Genomic DNA, 17,743 nt, shown 5'->3' with positions numbered 1-17,743 from the left:
AACACCAGATGTGGCCAATTGCATATGCATTTAACAGAAAATAAAATGGTCAAAGTTCCCATATTCGACTGGATATTCTTGTGTCCGTTCATTTAATCCCACCCGTACTCACAGCGTTATGCTAACAAGTGACTGAATTATAAGATACTGACTTGTGAAGCCTCTTCCTTGGAATCTCATAATTAAAGAGGAACCTAAAAGACCACTCCTGTCAACGAGACTTATCCAGCATACACTGCACTACTTTTTTTTAAACGTTAAATCCTGACTTTCGAGCAATGATAAAATATATGCTGGGAATATTTTATTAAACGACGTTGGACAATGAAATGACCGGGGGGGGGGGGGGGGCAGTTGGACCAGGGGACACCGCTTGAGAGTAAATAAGAGGGAGTGAAGAGAGTAGCAAGACAGGGGTATTTCACAGTCACAAATGTACGGAATGGTCTTTCCTGGGAAGTTGGTGACAACATGGACAGGTATGCAGAATCAATTGGGATAGAGGGGTACAGGGGCAATAGGCAGAAATGCCAGGTAGAATGGAATTGAATTGGGTGATGCGTGGACATTGTGTGAATGTTGTGCGATTTAGGTATCTTGAGATACTGATTTTCTTCGTTGTATGTGTTGTCAAATGTAAATATATCATCAGTGTTAATGCAACCTACACCAAGCTACACTTCCCCACCCCCTCTAAATAATTTCCACATGTCGTGATTGCCATTGGCCTGCCTGTGATGTACGTCTTAATCACTGCCCTCCCCTTGCGTTGACCTTCACATTGAGTGGATGTCAGATGGAACTTGGTCTGTGGTATGCGTTGGAGAGGGTCCGCTGTTGTGCTTTATATATATATATATATATATATATATATATATATATATATATATATATATATATATATATATATATATATATATATATATATATATATACATAAAATGTGGTGTGGTATGTTATGGATTGAATCAGCGAGACTTGATAAGATCTTGTAGAATGAAGAACTAGTCTTACTATTCAAGGCTGGTGTCCAATTGCATTGATGAACAGGTATAACATTGGATGGAATCAACAGAACGTTGATTGAGGTATGCTAAGGTATGTTTAGTGTCTTGAGGTACGTTGATTGAGGTATGCTTAGTGTCTTGGATGATTGACTTGGGGTTGGGGTTGGTGGTGAAGGGGGGGGGGGATGGAGGGTGAGGATCTACTACAGTCAAAATGGGCCCATTGATACTCAAAGCACTTTTTGTAGGGAATTAACTATAATTAAAGAAAGGAAGAGCCATGCATTCTTATTGAACTTCCTAAATATAAAAGGTAGAGTTTGAGAATATTTTGATCCAATTACATAGCATGACAATTTTGTCATTTTTCATAAAGTGTTATGAAGCATACATTGTTTGGCCTCGACAAAAGAGCAATCTACACATTGGCAACGAGCTCTTAAGAATAATTATGAGACACTTGATTTGGTTTCAGAAAACAGCAAAATATAAAACAAACTGAGAATAGACATGAAAAATGTTAAATGTGGATGCAAAATGTTATAAAAATTTTTTTTTTAGATAATAGAACATGAAGAAGAGTCGAAATGTTTTCCCTTTTCAAAAACCTCAATTCCAATGCCACCAGGAATCTAATCCACTGCTGGAAACAATGTGTGACACCGGCTGGAAGGTTCACAAGAGTACGTAAAAGGTCTGACACCAGTGCTGAGTTTTACTGGCGAAAGACTATACCTTCATGTTTGGGAAACTATACCTTCATGTTAACCAGATGAAGTAACCCAGCATAACCAAACCATCCAACATCATGCTCGCCAAGAAACTGCTTCAGCACTACCGATGCTCTGTCAAGATTATCTACATTGATGATGATATATTTACAGCAGAATGTAATACTGAACACCTGTTGCTCTGATTGTGCAAACCACAAAAAAAAACAATTTTAATATCAAGACACCTGCTCAGCAGACAACTGTACCATTCTGTAGCACTGGAGCAAAACCAACATTTAAGTGTAACATCACGTGAGGGAGATTTCATTATCATTCAGAATAATTAAATTTTTGAACTGCTCAATTTTAGCTTTTCTACTCATCAGTGACGTATCCAAAAAATTGATTTGTGTGAAGAAAACCCTCCTCTAGAGACCATTCGTTTCGGCAGACAAGTTCATTCGAAATATATTGAATTTCCTTGCAAATCAATTGTTGGTAATTCAATATAAAAAGTGAGTTTAAGGCAAAATTTGATAAAGGGCAGCAGCAAGGCAAGCTGGAGGGAAGACGAAGGCTCAGATTTGGTCTCGTGTTTCAAGCTGAGCTATGAGAGATGCTAATCTGGTTTTAAATATCTTCCTTTGAAGGAATGGAGGATGTACAATTCCACAAAAAGCAATGAGACACCCAACGTCATTGTCAGTTGGTGATAAAAATGATTAAGACACCCGTGTAAAGATGTGACATATTTCCAACCCTCGAGTGAGTTTGAATACATCTGCCTTTAAAGGCCCGGTCACACCTTGACGTTTTAGCCAACGATGGCAACGTATTAAAATGTATGTAAAACGCTGGCTTACGTTGAACTTTTGATGTTTTTTTTTTAAGATTCGGACGTATTCATAACGAGTTGGTCGTATGCATAACATATTAGTAATGGACACAGAACGTTTCGTTGTGTTATAGATAACTTATACCAACGAATGCTGAACCTGTTGTCGGCCTACACAACCGATGCCCAACGATAGTCTAACTTAGGCATAGCGCGTTGCACGCATCGCCGACGATGTCGTGACGTAGCCTATTAAAAGGCTGACGCACAACGATTCGAATCATAACTGCCGTAGAAATGGAAGTGACAACATCGCGGTCACACCTTGGCGATCTTGCCAGCGTATGCCGACCTAAGAAAAATGTGTCTAAAACGTTGGGGCACGTCAAATACGGTATGAGTAAGTTTGGTATACGTGAGTAGAACGCTAAAGTACGCTATCATACGTCGTAGTAAGTAGAGTACGTCAAGAAATTTTAAACATGTTCAAAATTTTACGACGTACTCGGCGTATGACACACGTTCCGCATGCGATGGGGATAAGTTTTACACACGATATGTGGACGCTTACACACGTCCACAAAGGCTACTTATAAGCTACTCATAAGTCGAAACACGTCGCGGTAATGTCTTTTTTACGCGAAACTTATTTCTAACTTATGTTTGACGTGCTTTGAACCAATTCTTTACGTAGTCCCAACACACATCGACGTATGTAGACGTATTCCAATGACGTCTTCCGGTCGACATAAAAAAAAAAATGAATGCGTTTCTAGCTTCCAACTGCCATATAAAGACGTGTTCCCAGCGGTTTTGGGAATTGGTATATAAAAATGCTGCTCATAAAAGGGGAACCCAACAGTGTTTTCGAGTTCCTTTTTGAGTCGATGTCCATGTCAGCAGGAACAGTATCAGTATCAGTGTTAGTATTAGTATTAGTATTAGTATTAGTATTAGTATTAGTAGTAGTTTGTTCATGTTGGCAGTAGTAGGTGAGTGTGAGGGGAGGGTGTGGGTTATGATGGATCGTCCTTGCGTCCGCGTGTCCACGGGTAGGTTCATAGGCTGCCACTCAACGATTTAAATGGCTGCATCTCCACTATTGAAAGTAGACGCTTGCGCTCAACAATTGGATTTTTTTACACTCAACGACTTTTAAACGGTACCACTCAGCTATTTTCATTGTTTACAATGAACGATTTAAATTGCTGTCACTCGCCTTTGTTTTTTGACGCTGGGGTTTGGAAATTTGAAGCGTTTCTTCTGAACGTGTTAAAAGGCTCAAACTCGACTATTTTAAATAGACGCTGCCGATGGACAATTGGAATCATAGCCAAGCTAGACATCGAAGTGTGAACATCCTCGTCATGCCGAAGAAAAGTTTGAAGAATGCTGCAAATAAGTGTCCTGGCCGTGGCCGTGGACGCTGACGCAAGGACGATCCATTATACCGACGTCTTTCAGCCTATGCGTAACTTAAAAGTAACGTCTGTCGATGTGTGGCAACGATCGTGTAACGTGCCAACAACACGTTAATCATAGGTTAGAAATAAGTTTCGGGTACGCTAAACATTACCTCGGCGTGTCTCAACTTATGATTAACTTACAAGTAGCATGTGTTCACGTCTGTCAACGATCGCAGACCGTGCATACAACTTGTGGCCAGCGTAGCGGAACGTGTGAGTCATGCGCCGGCATACGTCGTGAAATTTCAAGCATGAAAAAATTTGAGGACAACCGAAAAGTACAACGTTTAAAGCCAACGTACAACGACGTATGGCAGTGTTTTTCAGCGTGCTCTCAATGTTATCAAAACTTACCCATAACGTATTCAACGTGTGCCAGCGTTTTAGGAAAAAAATTCAAAAATCGGCATACGTTGGCGAAAACGTCAAGGTGTGACCGGGCCTTTAGCTAAAACTAAAACCTTTCTAGCTACACAAAGTCTATGCTCATGGAATAGTGGGAAGGTCATGCCATATTGTCATCTCATAGATGAAGTACTCCATTCTTTACCAACATGTCACATACAGAGGAAATCAACAGGATGTTGATCAAAGTATGCTAATTGCCATGGGAAGCAAGGAGAAGCTGACATTGGTGCAACGGGGGTGGGGGGGGGGCTCATGAGGCTTGAGTCTCCTCCTTGTTGCAAAAAAAAATTCTTACAGGATTAGCACTACAGGCCAGTGCATCACAGTAAGCATATCTCTCAATAGAAACTGTGATTGACAATCTTGCACTCTCACCCCATCACCTGGTTGATTTTGTACTTTACTATTTTGTGGACCTCTGCTACTTACTGATTCAGCAGGTAACCTTAGCTCCTCTTCAATCCCAAGGAGAATCCATGTTGCAGCCCTGGTGGTTAGCATACCTCAATCAACGTTCTGTTGATTTCATCCAATGTTATACCTGTTCATCAATGCAAATGGACACCAGCCTTGAACAGCAAGATAGTTCTTCATTCTACAAGATCTTATCTAGTCTCGCTGATTCAATCCACAACACACCACTACCCTATCCAACCCTTCTCCGTCCACTGTCATGATGTAAATATTTGATATGATTGTTTAACCTTTCCTTGAGAGCCATCAACACATTATGTATGCAAAAATAAAGGAGTAGAGGTATATTGAGAATAAGGTGGTGAGGGAATGGGATATTCAGGAGTTTGGGGGTGAGAGAAAATATTTAAATGTTGTTCAAAAATTAATCTTAGTCTGATGACTAAATGTTCACTGCTCTCAAAAATGACACAAGCAATCGAGAAAGTTTCGAGGAACCCCCTCTACTGAATCAACATCACCTGTCTCTAGCGCCGAACACAATTGATTATGCAACCCGATAACCTTTTTCTGTCGAAGATAACATGACAGCCCCATAATATGGTGAATATGTTGCATTGCCTATCACAGCAACAGATATACTGCAGCAAGAAAATTGCAGCAAGACAACATACACCTCTTGTCGTGGACGTTACGCGTGACAAGGGACGTCTGTCCTGCTGTGGTCTCAAATATCAAACACGGATGTTCTCAAATCACGAAACTAAAAACAAACTTTCGTGTCTCTCTCTGGCTGACGAGTTCCCTGGTCGGTGAGTTTCAATTACAAATAAACACATGTGGGACACATTAGGTAGACATCTCTCATGTCTTGCTGAACATAGTATGACGACATTGAAATCGAGTGTGGAGGGATTGGGGGAGGGGGACGGTGTATTGTAAAATTCAGTGACTATATATTTCTTAAAATAACGTTGGACTCCTATCAAACACGAATTGTGAATTTTAAAAACCTGCTCAGTGTTTGAGATCACTGCCCTCTTATGCATCAAGAAATCCAAAACTTGGCATTCCCAAATGAAGAAGTTTTGATAAAGGCACGGATCTATTTATTTGATTAATAATGTGAGTTTCCAGGCACGGATGCATGATTTTAGGTTTGGGGGGGGGGGGAGCACAAAAATTTACATTGCACTGAAAAATATAATTTTGCCGAGCAGGACTGGGAAAACCAAAGTGCAATGAAATGTTGAGTGAATAGCAACTGTAACGTTTGTGATGCATTGCCAAAGTCTCAACTATTAGACTTTGGCCAGTTATATTTTATCATCCTCGGTGAAGTGGAAATTCCTTTGAGGGTCATTCCATGGGAGGCCGTTGCTCACCTCTTTGACCAATAATCCAGATGTTGATCTCTACAAAGGTGGATATAAATGCTCTCCAACCCCTTCTTCCCTTTATAACGGATGAGATCCCATGGTACAAAGTTTCTGCCCAACCTCGACCATGACACTCCTCCACCTCCATCAGTCCTCAGCCAACTCTCTCTGCTCTCCAATCACCCCGACCTTATGGATATCCCTCCTCACACAATCCTTCCATCTCAACCGCATTATACCTCTTTTCCTCCTACATTGCTCCCTCAATATATCCACTCTCTTTGCCATTCTCTCTTTCCCCATAGACACCAAGAGTCCAGCCCATCTCAGCCGGCTTTTCACAAATCTCCCTACAATGAATAAATAATAATAATCTTCGCTCAGCCTCGGCCATTTATTCCTGATATGGGAAACACCCTGCAACCCATGTCCACACAAAACAGACTTTTTGGTGGAGAAAACTAATTTAAAAGCAAATTTAGGTAAAAAGTGAGGGAGGAAGAAAATAAAGTGAGGGTGGAAGAAAATAAAGTGAGGGCCTCGGCCGACATTCCACAACATGGTCAAGGATGGTTATGGATGCCTCTTACAAGTAATGACTGGAGAGTTCACAGAACATGATACCCAACACAGTGTTCAAGTATAATACTTCAATTTTAATAAAATAATTACTTTAAAGATCATTCAAAAATATTCAGGAAGTTTAGCACAATTGAAGTAGTCATATATATATATATATATATATATATATATATATATATATATATATATATATATATATATATATATATATATATATATATCACATTTATACACTGTAATAACATGACATTGAGTCACAGTTTATGAGATGGAGGCTTGATTGATCGCCAATGAACGCAGTGTCAATCGGCATCTTTTTCATCCTGACCCTCTCATATGCCATGTCCTCTCATGCTATGTACCGATGTATAGCATGGTTTTGGAAGTATTATGAAGGTGATTTGTGTTCTAGTGTTCAAGTATATAATTAATTTATTTTAAGTTTAAAGGTGTATAAATAAATTAATTCCAGGTTTTACAGCCATTTTCTCCTCTGTCTATTACATCACCAAATCCAACACATTACATTAGTTATTCGTGACTGTTGTCTTGTCCTTTATGATGTCCTTATAAATGGTAAGTTTCATGTTTGGAATGTTTTTGAATTTTGTTTGACTGCCAGGCAGGCAGACAGTAAAGAAATTATCTCACTCCTCTCTGCGCATGTGTGGTCGTGACAAATTCAGAGCCAAAGTATGTAAAATGGCAAACGTCTTCTGATTCATGTTCAGATTCATGTTCAAGATATAACATTTGATTTAAAGAATTTCTTCCTCGATCATGAACTGATAATTAATCATAAACTGATATCACAGATGGATGGATGGACGGACAAACATGAACCAATTACTTAACTCTACGTTTCACTTCATGCGTAATAATAATAATAATAATAATAATAATAATAATAATCAACCAATGTCACCCGCAGGGTGACCCGTATCTTGCCAAAAGGTGACCACGTGTGACTTCTTTAAGGTCACACTGAGGTGAACAGAGCTGCTATCCAACAGGAGCGACTCCTTGAGGAATATCTGCTTACGAGAGATTCCGATGAGAATCGTTCTACAGAGTAACCATGAAAAATATGCTTTTGCCTCATGACGTCACCAAATGACGTCATAATGTCTCAAGCTTGACATATCTAGAAAGCACTCATCGAGGTGTTCAATTTGAGGTACTACACGATATGGTTCCTAAAACTTGAAAATTTGACCTTGGGGTCAAATATGTTTGACCTTAGGCGCTAACCATGAAGGTCAAGGCCAATCGCCACCAAAAATTAATCAGCTGAGCGCCAGACCATGAACTATATTCCCATGAAGTTTGAAGACGATCCGATCAAAATTACTCAAAAAATAAGGGTTTCGTCGACTCCCCTGATTTGCGACAAAGTGACCTTGACTTTTGACCTTGACCTTCAAAATTTTGTGCACTGAAAGGGACCTCTATAGGCCTCTGATATGCGAAGTTACAAAAATTTCCAATGATAACTGTGCTCTGCAGAATTTTTTATACGTGATTACAGACAAACAAACAAACAAAAAAAAACATACAAGCTGACTAACATATCTTGCAAAAACTTCGTTTTGCAAGATAATAATAATAAAATAATGTAGGCCCATACTCTTCACAGGGCTTCACAGGCTTCACAGGAATATCACGACTCATCGAGGAACGTTTCTAAGGCTGGAACCAATCCCAGATAGATCGCCACTCTGTCGCAGGATGCTCGACTGAAGGTGGTTTGGGTGGGAACTTGTAATTTGTTCATGGTGCTGGAAATAACTCGCCTCACTTGCCAGCGATAACATATAGGACTAAATTCATTCCCTTATATTTTAAAATAATATAAATGTGTAAACTTTTTTTCTGGACCTCAGACAATGCAGGAAAAAAAACCCCCCAAAATGAAACAATTGATGGTGGAGCTTAGTGTTTTGTTGTATTACAAGCAGACGTGCTAACGATCTAAACATGTACCTTATATCGTGTGCTCATCATTTTCCATTCATGGTTTAACATCATTGCTTACAATTATCTGCGGTATTTCACTCTTTTTCAGATCTGTCTCCAAACACTCCATTGGGATTGCATCGTTTGACCAGGTCTCTCCAATGATTGTGCCATATTATTGCTGGGGTTCTTACAAACACAGTGGCAATTACAATTACAGTAAAGCCCTTTCTCTTTGCTGTACAGTGCAGTGTTTATTTTCCTGCAGTCATGGTGAATCGGTGGAGGCCATGGTTTTCCCTCATGGCCAATCTGTTATAATGTAATCAATCATATCAGGTAACGTGTACCATTCCTTTCCACAAAAGAGGACCCTAAACGGTGTACATAGGTATAAAGTGTTAATTCACTTTGGGGGTATTGTCTCGGTGCTCCTTGACATGTTGCCAACAATATTGTATCCCCAAGGAAGCTCCTACAGTTACAGGAATTGTGGTGGAAAAGTCAATGGCTGAGTGCAGTAGACCATTTACTGTGGCTTACAGTTAAACCTTATTATCACGAAAAGTGTCAAAGGCTCGAAGAGGAGCTTGGAAACATCTTACATGAAAGAATAGGACATTTTGGAGCAGAGTATGTGGACTTAGCCTGATGGTCACTGCCTATGAGTAACTTAGGACCTGTAGGCCAAGTCACTGGCATACATGGCTTTGCCATTTTAAGGCCTCATGAGGAAGCTGATGTAACAAAAACAATCCAAACAAAGAATGTCCATTCGTTAATCATATTTCTGACAGAAAGCAAAAGTTAATAAGATTCAGGGAGATCATGCTTCAATGAGTTTTTTTTTTTTTTTGTATACCTTGGTCGAGGCTCGTATGAGAGCTAACACACAACTCACAGCAAGGAGGCATGAGACAAGAGGGGCGGGAGTGGAAGGGACAAAACATTGGGGAACAGACACAGGTGAACTGTGGAAGGGAGAGGGATGGGGATGGGACGGGGAACATGGCGAGGAGAAGATGGACATTACAGGGACTTTCAGGAAGGAAAGCAGGAGAATTGAAGGAAGTGGGCTTGGGTGGATTATCGGGGGTAGAAAAGATCGAGGATTTGGATGGGGGAAGATAAGAGGTGGTGGTGAACAGCTGTTTTGAAAGCCTGGAGGGAAGAATGGGAAAGAATAGAGTGAGGAAGTTTATTCCAAAGGCGGGAAAAAAGAGGAATGAAAGAGTGAAGATGAGCAGTGATTCGTGATTTTGGTAGTTTTACCAGAAGGGGGTTGTTGGCGGACCTTGAGCGCCCTGTGGAAATGTGGTTGGGACAAATCGCAGAGAGAGCAGGGGGGGCAAGGCTGGAGAGGAGTCGGTAGAAGACAGAAAGACCACCGACCAACCTGCGGTGATTGAGTGAGAGGCCCAAAGACTCAGCTTCATTGTGGGAGATGCCAATGATCTTAAAAGCCCTGGTTTCGACAGCGTGAAGTCGAGAAAGGTGGGAGGCAGGAGCACCAGCCCAGAGGGGAGAGCAGTACTCCATCAGGCTACGGACAAAAGCTTTGTAAGTGGTCAGGAGCTCAAGAGGGCCGAGGAAGGACTTTGCACGACGGAGGATTCCCAGTCAGCAACTGGCTTTTGAGGCAAGGTTGGAAATGTGACTTTCCCAGGAAAGGTCATGGCAGATAGTGAGACCCAGAAGCTTGAAAGAAAAGACTTCTTCCAGAGGATTGTTGAGAAAGTGGATGGGGGGGTTTCTAAACGGTCCTTTCGAAGAGACAGTGAGAGTGTGAGATTTGTCTGGATTGAAAGACATGTTCCACTTGTTGGACCAGTTTGTGATTTTATCCAGATCTGCAGTGAGCGAAGAAGCTGCTGCTTGCCGGTCTGAGGGATGACAGATGGTACGGCAGAGGGTGGAGTCGTCGGCAAAGAGAAATAGAGGATTTTCCAGAGAGTCCGAGAGATCATTGATGAAAACCAGAAAAAGAACAGGGCCCAGAACGCTACCTTGAGGAACTCCAGCCTGCACAGGAAGAGGGGATGAAAGAACTCCATTTAGGGCCACACGTTGACTGCGACAGGAGAGGAAGTCTGCGAGCCATGAGTGGAGATGGCCTTGAATACCATGGGAAGAGAGTTTGGTGAGTAGGGCAGGGTGCCAGACTGTGTCAAAAGCACGTGATATGTCCAGGGATACGGCTCGGATTTCCTGTCTGGCATTGAGGACCTCCATCCATTGATGGGAGAGCAGTAGCAGCATATCCAGGGTAGAGTGACCTGGTCTGAAACCAAATTGATGATTGGAAATCAAGCCATTGGAGAAGAGGAAGGATTTCATGTCTGAAGCGATGATGGATTCCATAACCTTGCTGATGATTGGGAGAAGGCTGATTGGTCTGTAGTTACAGGGATCTGTTTTTGCACCTTTTTATGCAGGGCAGTGATGTTAGCAGATTTCCAAGCAGATGGCAGATGACCTTGGGAAAATGAGAGGGTGAATAGAACAGAGAGAGGGTGAGCAAGAGCAGAAGAGCAGGCTTTGAGGACACGTGGGCTGATGCCGTCTGGACCGGTTGCAGATTCTGACTCGAGGTTTGAAAGCAAGCTCTCCACCTTGTCAGGAGAAAAGGATACAGAGTCCAGGGACAGTTGGGTGCGACTGGGTAAGGTGGGTAGAGATAGTGATGGGTTTAGGACACAAGATTTAGCTGCAAACACCGAGTTTAGACATTCAGCTTTATCACGTGTGGAATCAGCAGTGCGGCCATTTGAGGTAAGGGAGGGGATGGAGGGGGAACATACACCAGAAACAGATTTGATTAAACGCCACCAGGATTTTGAGGAGGGCGAGAGGTTTGAGAGTTCAGACTTGAGATGAGAAAGATGTTGTTTTCTGGCTCTCCTGAGGGTAGATACACACTTGTTCCGAGCTTTGTGGGAGGAACTGAGATTGCCCTCAGTTGGGTTTGCTTTCCATGAGGCAAAGGCAAGTTGTTTCAGGACAACTGCCTCGCCACAAGCTTCAGTAAACCAAGGGCGGGAGGAAGGGTAAGACAACTGAACACGAGAGGGGATAAATCTGTGCATGAGGGAGAGCAAGTTTCTTTGAAAGAATTCCCAGGATGAGTTGATGTTTGAGAAAGTAGTGATAGGAGACCAGTCTGTAAGTTTGATGGCTGCTCGGAGACCCTGCCAGTCGGCTTGAGTGAAATGCCAGACTCGACGGCGGTGAGGTGGTTCTCTGATAACAGCCAGAGAGATGTCCACTTTAATAAGGACGTGGTCAGAAGAGTTATGGCTTCTCACCAACCATAAGCTTTCATCTAAACGGCTGTTAATATATGCTGTATATTGTGATGGTTCTGGGAACTGAGACACCAAAGGCAATGGCACACAACATACAGATGTTCCCGAGTCAGTTATTTCATTATTACATGTTACAGGTAGGCTTCTCCCTCGTGTCTGATGAGTTACAAAGGGAATATGTGTTGTGAGGGATTAGTTAGGTTTTACCCACTTCTCCCCCATCTTCTACTTACAAACACTGTCTGCCCACGTCCACATTTGCATATGTGCCCCAAAACCACATTTTAATCTGTGCGCCAGAATCAAACTTCCACTTCAACCACAATAGCCTGTTTATTGCAATTTACTCAATGCCAGTGACAACCACCCTGCCCGCTTCGAGCACACATCGGATTTTATTTCCATCTCGTTCAAAACCCACCATTCAAGCTTGCCTTTCCAGCCTTCACCCACAACACACATGGCCATTGTCCAACAGCGCAGCTTCAACCATAAAATTACTACACTAACTCCATATGCCTCACCACTGCAATCGCCTTCCTGCACCTCCAGATCATCATCTCGCCTTGCCAAAGGACGGCTTTGGATCATGCTCGCACCCAAGCCCAGCACCGCCATGAACGAAGCCTGTTACACATAGACCTGGTCACTGGAAGTGAGAGTTAGCTGGAGGTCCGTTAGTCTGGGGGTTGCTGCTGGTCGCTGGTCAGAGGAATGGAGAGGGATGGAGAGGAACGCTGGGGAAGCAAGCGATCCAAGCACTATCCAGTACGGGTGCAGTATGGAGCGAAAGGCCAGACCAGCAATGCCACACATTATATAGTGCTTTCTCTTTTCCAACTTGTCTACTGTGTATGCATAAAGAGCTGTCAATGAGGGCAATGCCCAACCAAACTTTATTTTAAGAGCAACTACTGACTTGACCTTATCCGTTCTTAATCTAAGCTCTGGCACTGCAACCCACTTGCACCTCTTCAAGACACACCCAGACACCCCCTTCCTCCTCATTTGCATCCACCCTCACCTTCCCCACACTTTGGACCAGCACGTGCCCAAGTGTTCGTGCCGGGTAAGCAAGGAGGTCACCTCAGCTTCACTTATCTCTCTCTCTGATCTCCCCTTCCATGGAATTAATGTGATGGTACCTGTGATGTGAATATAAGTAAGATTGTATAAGCCAGATAGATTGGGGTAACTCTGCTCTTTGTACCTTTGCTATCTCATGGATATCTTTTGCCACACCATATGGATATTGTGTCCCTGCTGCATGGATGCCCCTGCAAAGAAATCCCTGTCTTCACTGTGCCACATGTTTTTCCTCGCTCTCCACTTTGTGAATAAACCCCTGTTAATTGTTCATCTACACATGGTCATAGTGTCCTTTCCTTCATTCGTCCAGCACAGTCTGCATTATTGTTCGACAGGAAGATTTACCCCCAAGTAATTTTTCTCTTGTTCGCCAGTGCATACCCACGATTCTCGCTCGGCCATACTTAAATAGATAGACGGGTATGTACTGAGAGTATGAACCTCAATTAGTAAAGCCATCTCAATGGACAGGTCAAGGTAACATGACAGTGGACCCTGCCAGACTTGACATTTGTGGTTGCTTAACAACCTGCCAGACTGCTGAGTTAACCACAGCACGTCGGCCAACAGGGCCGGGCATTCGGGAGGAACCTGAGTGTTTCCCCTCGTGGTAATTCATGAATCCCGGATCTGCAACAATATATATATGATAACTGGATCTGCAAGTGAGATCACGTACAAGATGGAACACAGCCCATTTAGTTAATATGTCTGGACAAAACCTGAACTCAATCATGACTCCTGCCTGATCCCTTCCTGAATTACCTCTGAAAGCCATCATTTGCCTCATCATTCCATCAGATATATTTATGGGTGGCAATGTCTGAAGAAGGTTTAGTTCTTCAGAGGAATTTAGGTTTATCGGGATCGATCCAAAGAGATTGTGTTTCTAACCGGAAGACTTCTTTAATTAAATAGGAATTTATTAGTTAACTTTTAACCCAGTGTTGATTTGGGCTGGCAGGAGGGCTTTAGAGGTATGCACACTCACCTCTGAGCTGTCTAACTTTGGTTTGAATGTTGGCCCAGCTATAAACTGGCATCCTGGTGTTTTGCAGGGTAATTCATAAATGTATGTGCCATCCCTCTGATGGACGTTAACCTAGTTGTCCCATCTGCCAGTATTAGTTGGTGGATGTTAAAGATCCTATAGTGTGCTTTGTGAAGAGTAGGTGAGCCATTGCCAGCTCCCTGGCCAAATTCCTGCCTTGACTTCCTTAATCCTCATGGCAACCCATTGATGATTGTAATTCTAGCCAAGATACTGCTTCGGCAGAACCGACAATATGTATATAGCATGGTATGGTACATGATGATGAATGTTGGTTGAATAAACGAAGATGAAACGGGGCTGTGGAAAACTGTTTGGAAAGATATAGAAAGATAAGAAAAGGCCACATTAAGTGTCCAACCTTCAGTGAAGCATGGTTCTGGCTCTGCAACCTCCTCCACATGCTCTTCCTGGGCCACCACTTCCCCTTCCCTTTGAATGTCCACTGTGCTTCCCTCAGATGAACTCAGCACCACTGCCAGCTTCTGTGAACAGCAGGGAATATTTGTGTTCCCAGTGAAGTGGTTAAGCACAAATTCAACAGCAACATCTCAAACTCTAAAGCAAGATTTGCACTCCAATCTCAAATGATGACTCTTGATTGAAGTTTAGAATCACATTATTATTATTTTCCAATATAGAACGTCTATTGATATAATATATAATGAGAAAATGAACAGGATAGAACCATCATAAATATATGTGGAAAAATTACAGGCCCAGAACAGGAATCGAACCCAGATCCACTGGCTAGCAAACCGTACCAGTGCTCTGCCATCTGAGCTATCTGAATGACCCACCAGCTGAGCAACGCAATTCTTCCACATATACAGGTGCCACTCTCTTCCCCCCACTGCTTCTAGGGCACTCACTCCAACCATAGGAGCAGCTCGGGCCTGCTCTCGATAGGGTCTTCCCCCTGTGGTGGGACACATCCATGTCCGCTATTAAACACCACAGGGGGCGTAGTAATATAATGAGAAATGGTTCTATCTTGTTCATTTTCTCATTATATTACAATGCCTCCTGTGGTGTTTAATAGCGGACATGGATGTGTCCTAGCACAGGGGGAAGACCCTCTCGAGAGTAGGCCCGAGCTGCTCCTATGGTTGGCAACGAGTGTCCTGGAAGCAGTGGTGGAAAAAGAGCGGCACCTGTATCTGTGGAAGAATTGCGTTGCTCAGCTGGTGGGTCACCCAGATAGCTCAGATGGCAGAGCAGTGGTATGGCTTTGCCAGAGGACCTGGGTTTGATTCCTGGTCTGGGCCTGTAATTTTTCCACATATATTTCTGATATAATAAATGTTTGCACAACCCTACCAGGGGACGTCAGGGGTGCCCACAGGCCACAACTCAGTTGTGAATGTTTCCAATGGTGAGGATATATTTAGGACCAGTTCATACTTTATCACAGGATGTTGCCGAAGCATCCCCGAGTCAGGAGAATAATTTGAAACTTCGCCATGGAATCAGCATACAATGGCCAACTCTTTTCTAAATGTGTATATCCATTGGTACATTTATTTGGAAACGGAGTGTGTCCATGGTTATATGACCAGGGCTACATACACTGTGTAGGCACAAATGATGTGAGGTTGGTTCAGACAGATTGTTAATCAAAAGCCTAATCAGTCTTCCAAAAAAGACAGGTGAACGTTTTGGTCATAGAGAGAGTAACTTTCATCAGATCCTGATGTCCTGATGAAGACCATGTCATAGAAGAAATATTTGACTTTGAGCTTTCTTGAATGTATCTATCATGCTCACCTTTTGGGTGGTAACTCAAGATGACCGAATGATTAATGACCTTGGAATTATTTCCGTTTTTATCTGTGGACAACTGTGTGTCACTTACAAGTCTGAACAGCCACAGACAAAAAGAACAAGTGGAGGAACACAATACGACTCCTCATCCTCAGGCTTTTAGTCAGACAGTAATGCGAACCCAAATTCTTAAGAAAATAAATGGGCAACCAACAGTGGCTGGTGAATTTTCCAATCTGATTACTCAAGACCCCAAAATTTTCTCAAACTGTGTGCTGGGCCATTACCATCACTGAGTTCGATCAAGCTGCATTGGCCCAGACAAACACATCAAGCCAAGTGGCAATCTATCAATCACAAACAGCTCAAAAAAGAGCATACAATGATGGATTCTGCAGAGGCAAAAGGCCAATCATCACCACATAATATGTTGTCGTGATGAGCCCATTGGTAATTTCAGTCCCCAAAATTGATCATAATTTACCTACCACTGGGTACATTCAAAAGTTCTACCAAATTCTTAAAATAGATTCAAATCTTCCATTAAATCAATGCAATACAAAGATATAGAAAGAAACTGACAAACGAGGCAGGGGTCCATTCAACCACTCGAGTACCCACATCCCATGCAATAAATTTTGATTCATGTCCATTTTTAGTTCAACATATTTGACATCCATATCACATTTACTGTACTCACAGGATATGTGTAGCCATGGTAGTGACCATGGCTAAAAAAATATATGCTGTCAGTAAATTGAATGTGATATGGATGTTAAATGTCAATACACCGCTCTATGCCAATACACCACAAAATCCTCTTGTGAAAGATGGGTTAGCCTGTTTGACATTAATTTAGCTCATGATTTCTGGAATCCTTTGTTAAAATCCCATTTAATGCGTTGATTAACCCATGTTGCCTTATGAGTATGTAATTAAAGGTAAAGCATTTCATTTATTCATATGCAGCCTGAGGCTGCTTGGTTGCATAATTTTTCAGGGGGCACAGCTGTGCCACTGATGCAATGTCCCTGTTATCAGTAAGCTGGTAATCATTTCACCAACCTCAGAAAGATGACAGGCTGTGTCAACCTACCTGGTGTTAATTGAACAAAAAAACAGGGGCTTGAACTCAAGAACCCAAGGATCTTAAGCCAGCCACCTTAACACCAGGCTTAAGTGAACATATGGTGGTACTGCATGTTCTTGTCCTCTATGCAAGAAATATCTGTCTGTCTCTGTCTGTCACACACACACACACACACACACACACACACACACACACACACACACACACACACACACACACACACACACACACACACACACACACACACACACACACACACACACACACACACACACACACACACGGTGTCCCAAAAGTCTGGATCCATAGGCATTTTTCATAACAAACAATTTGATGTTTTTCTTTTTCTTTCAGATCCAAGATGGCTTCGAATCTAACAATTGAAGATCAAATTGAACTCATTCTCATGATTCTTCACAAGACAGGATTCTTCACATAGAGGAGTTGCTGCCGAATTCAATAGAAAGCATCCTGAGAAGCATCCAATAACATATGTCACTGTTAAGGTGTTTAAACGTTTTAGGTTCAGAAATGTTCAATGTTCTTGTATTCAGCGTATAAACAAGACAATGTTGCGAAGTCCAAGGCCGTCCATTTGAGCATTTATACTGAAATAAAACTTTAAAATAACTTTTTGCCTATAGATCCAGACTTTGAGGACACCCTGCATACATATATATATAT

At 42.2% G+C, this 17,743-nt stretch overlaps 1 protein-coding gene across 6 annotated transcripts in view; it reads right to left on the bottom strand.

The window, feature by feature from the left end:
• LOC147030369 (sodium channel protein type 1 subunit alpha-like) overlaps positions 1–17,743 on the bottom strand; it is a 269,967-nt gene that overhangs the window by 85,063 nt on the left and 167,161 nt on the right. For all 6 annotated transcript variants that reach the window (XM_085874344.1, XM_085874339.1, XM_085874338.1 and 3 more), the window contains one exon: positions 14,567–14,690. In XM_085874344.1, the coding sequence (XP_085730470.1) occupies positions 14,567–14,690 (124 nt within the window). The remainder of the gene's footprint in view (positions 1–14,566; positions 14,691–17,743) is intronic.

Source organism: Eptatretus burgeri, chromosome 3 (assembly GCF_056783735.1).
Source record: "Eptatretus burgeri isolate ZD-2024b chromosome 3, Ebu_testis_v1, whole genome shotgun sequence".
NCBI lineage: Eukaryota > Metazoa > Chordata > Myxini > Myxiniformes > Myxinidae > Eptatretus > Eptatretus burgeri.
The sequence above is the reverse complement of the archived record's forward strand: the minus strand, read 5'-3'. Positions and strand labels throughout refer to the sequence as shown.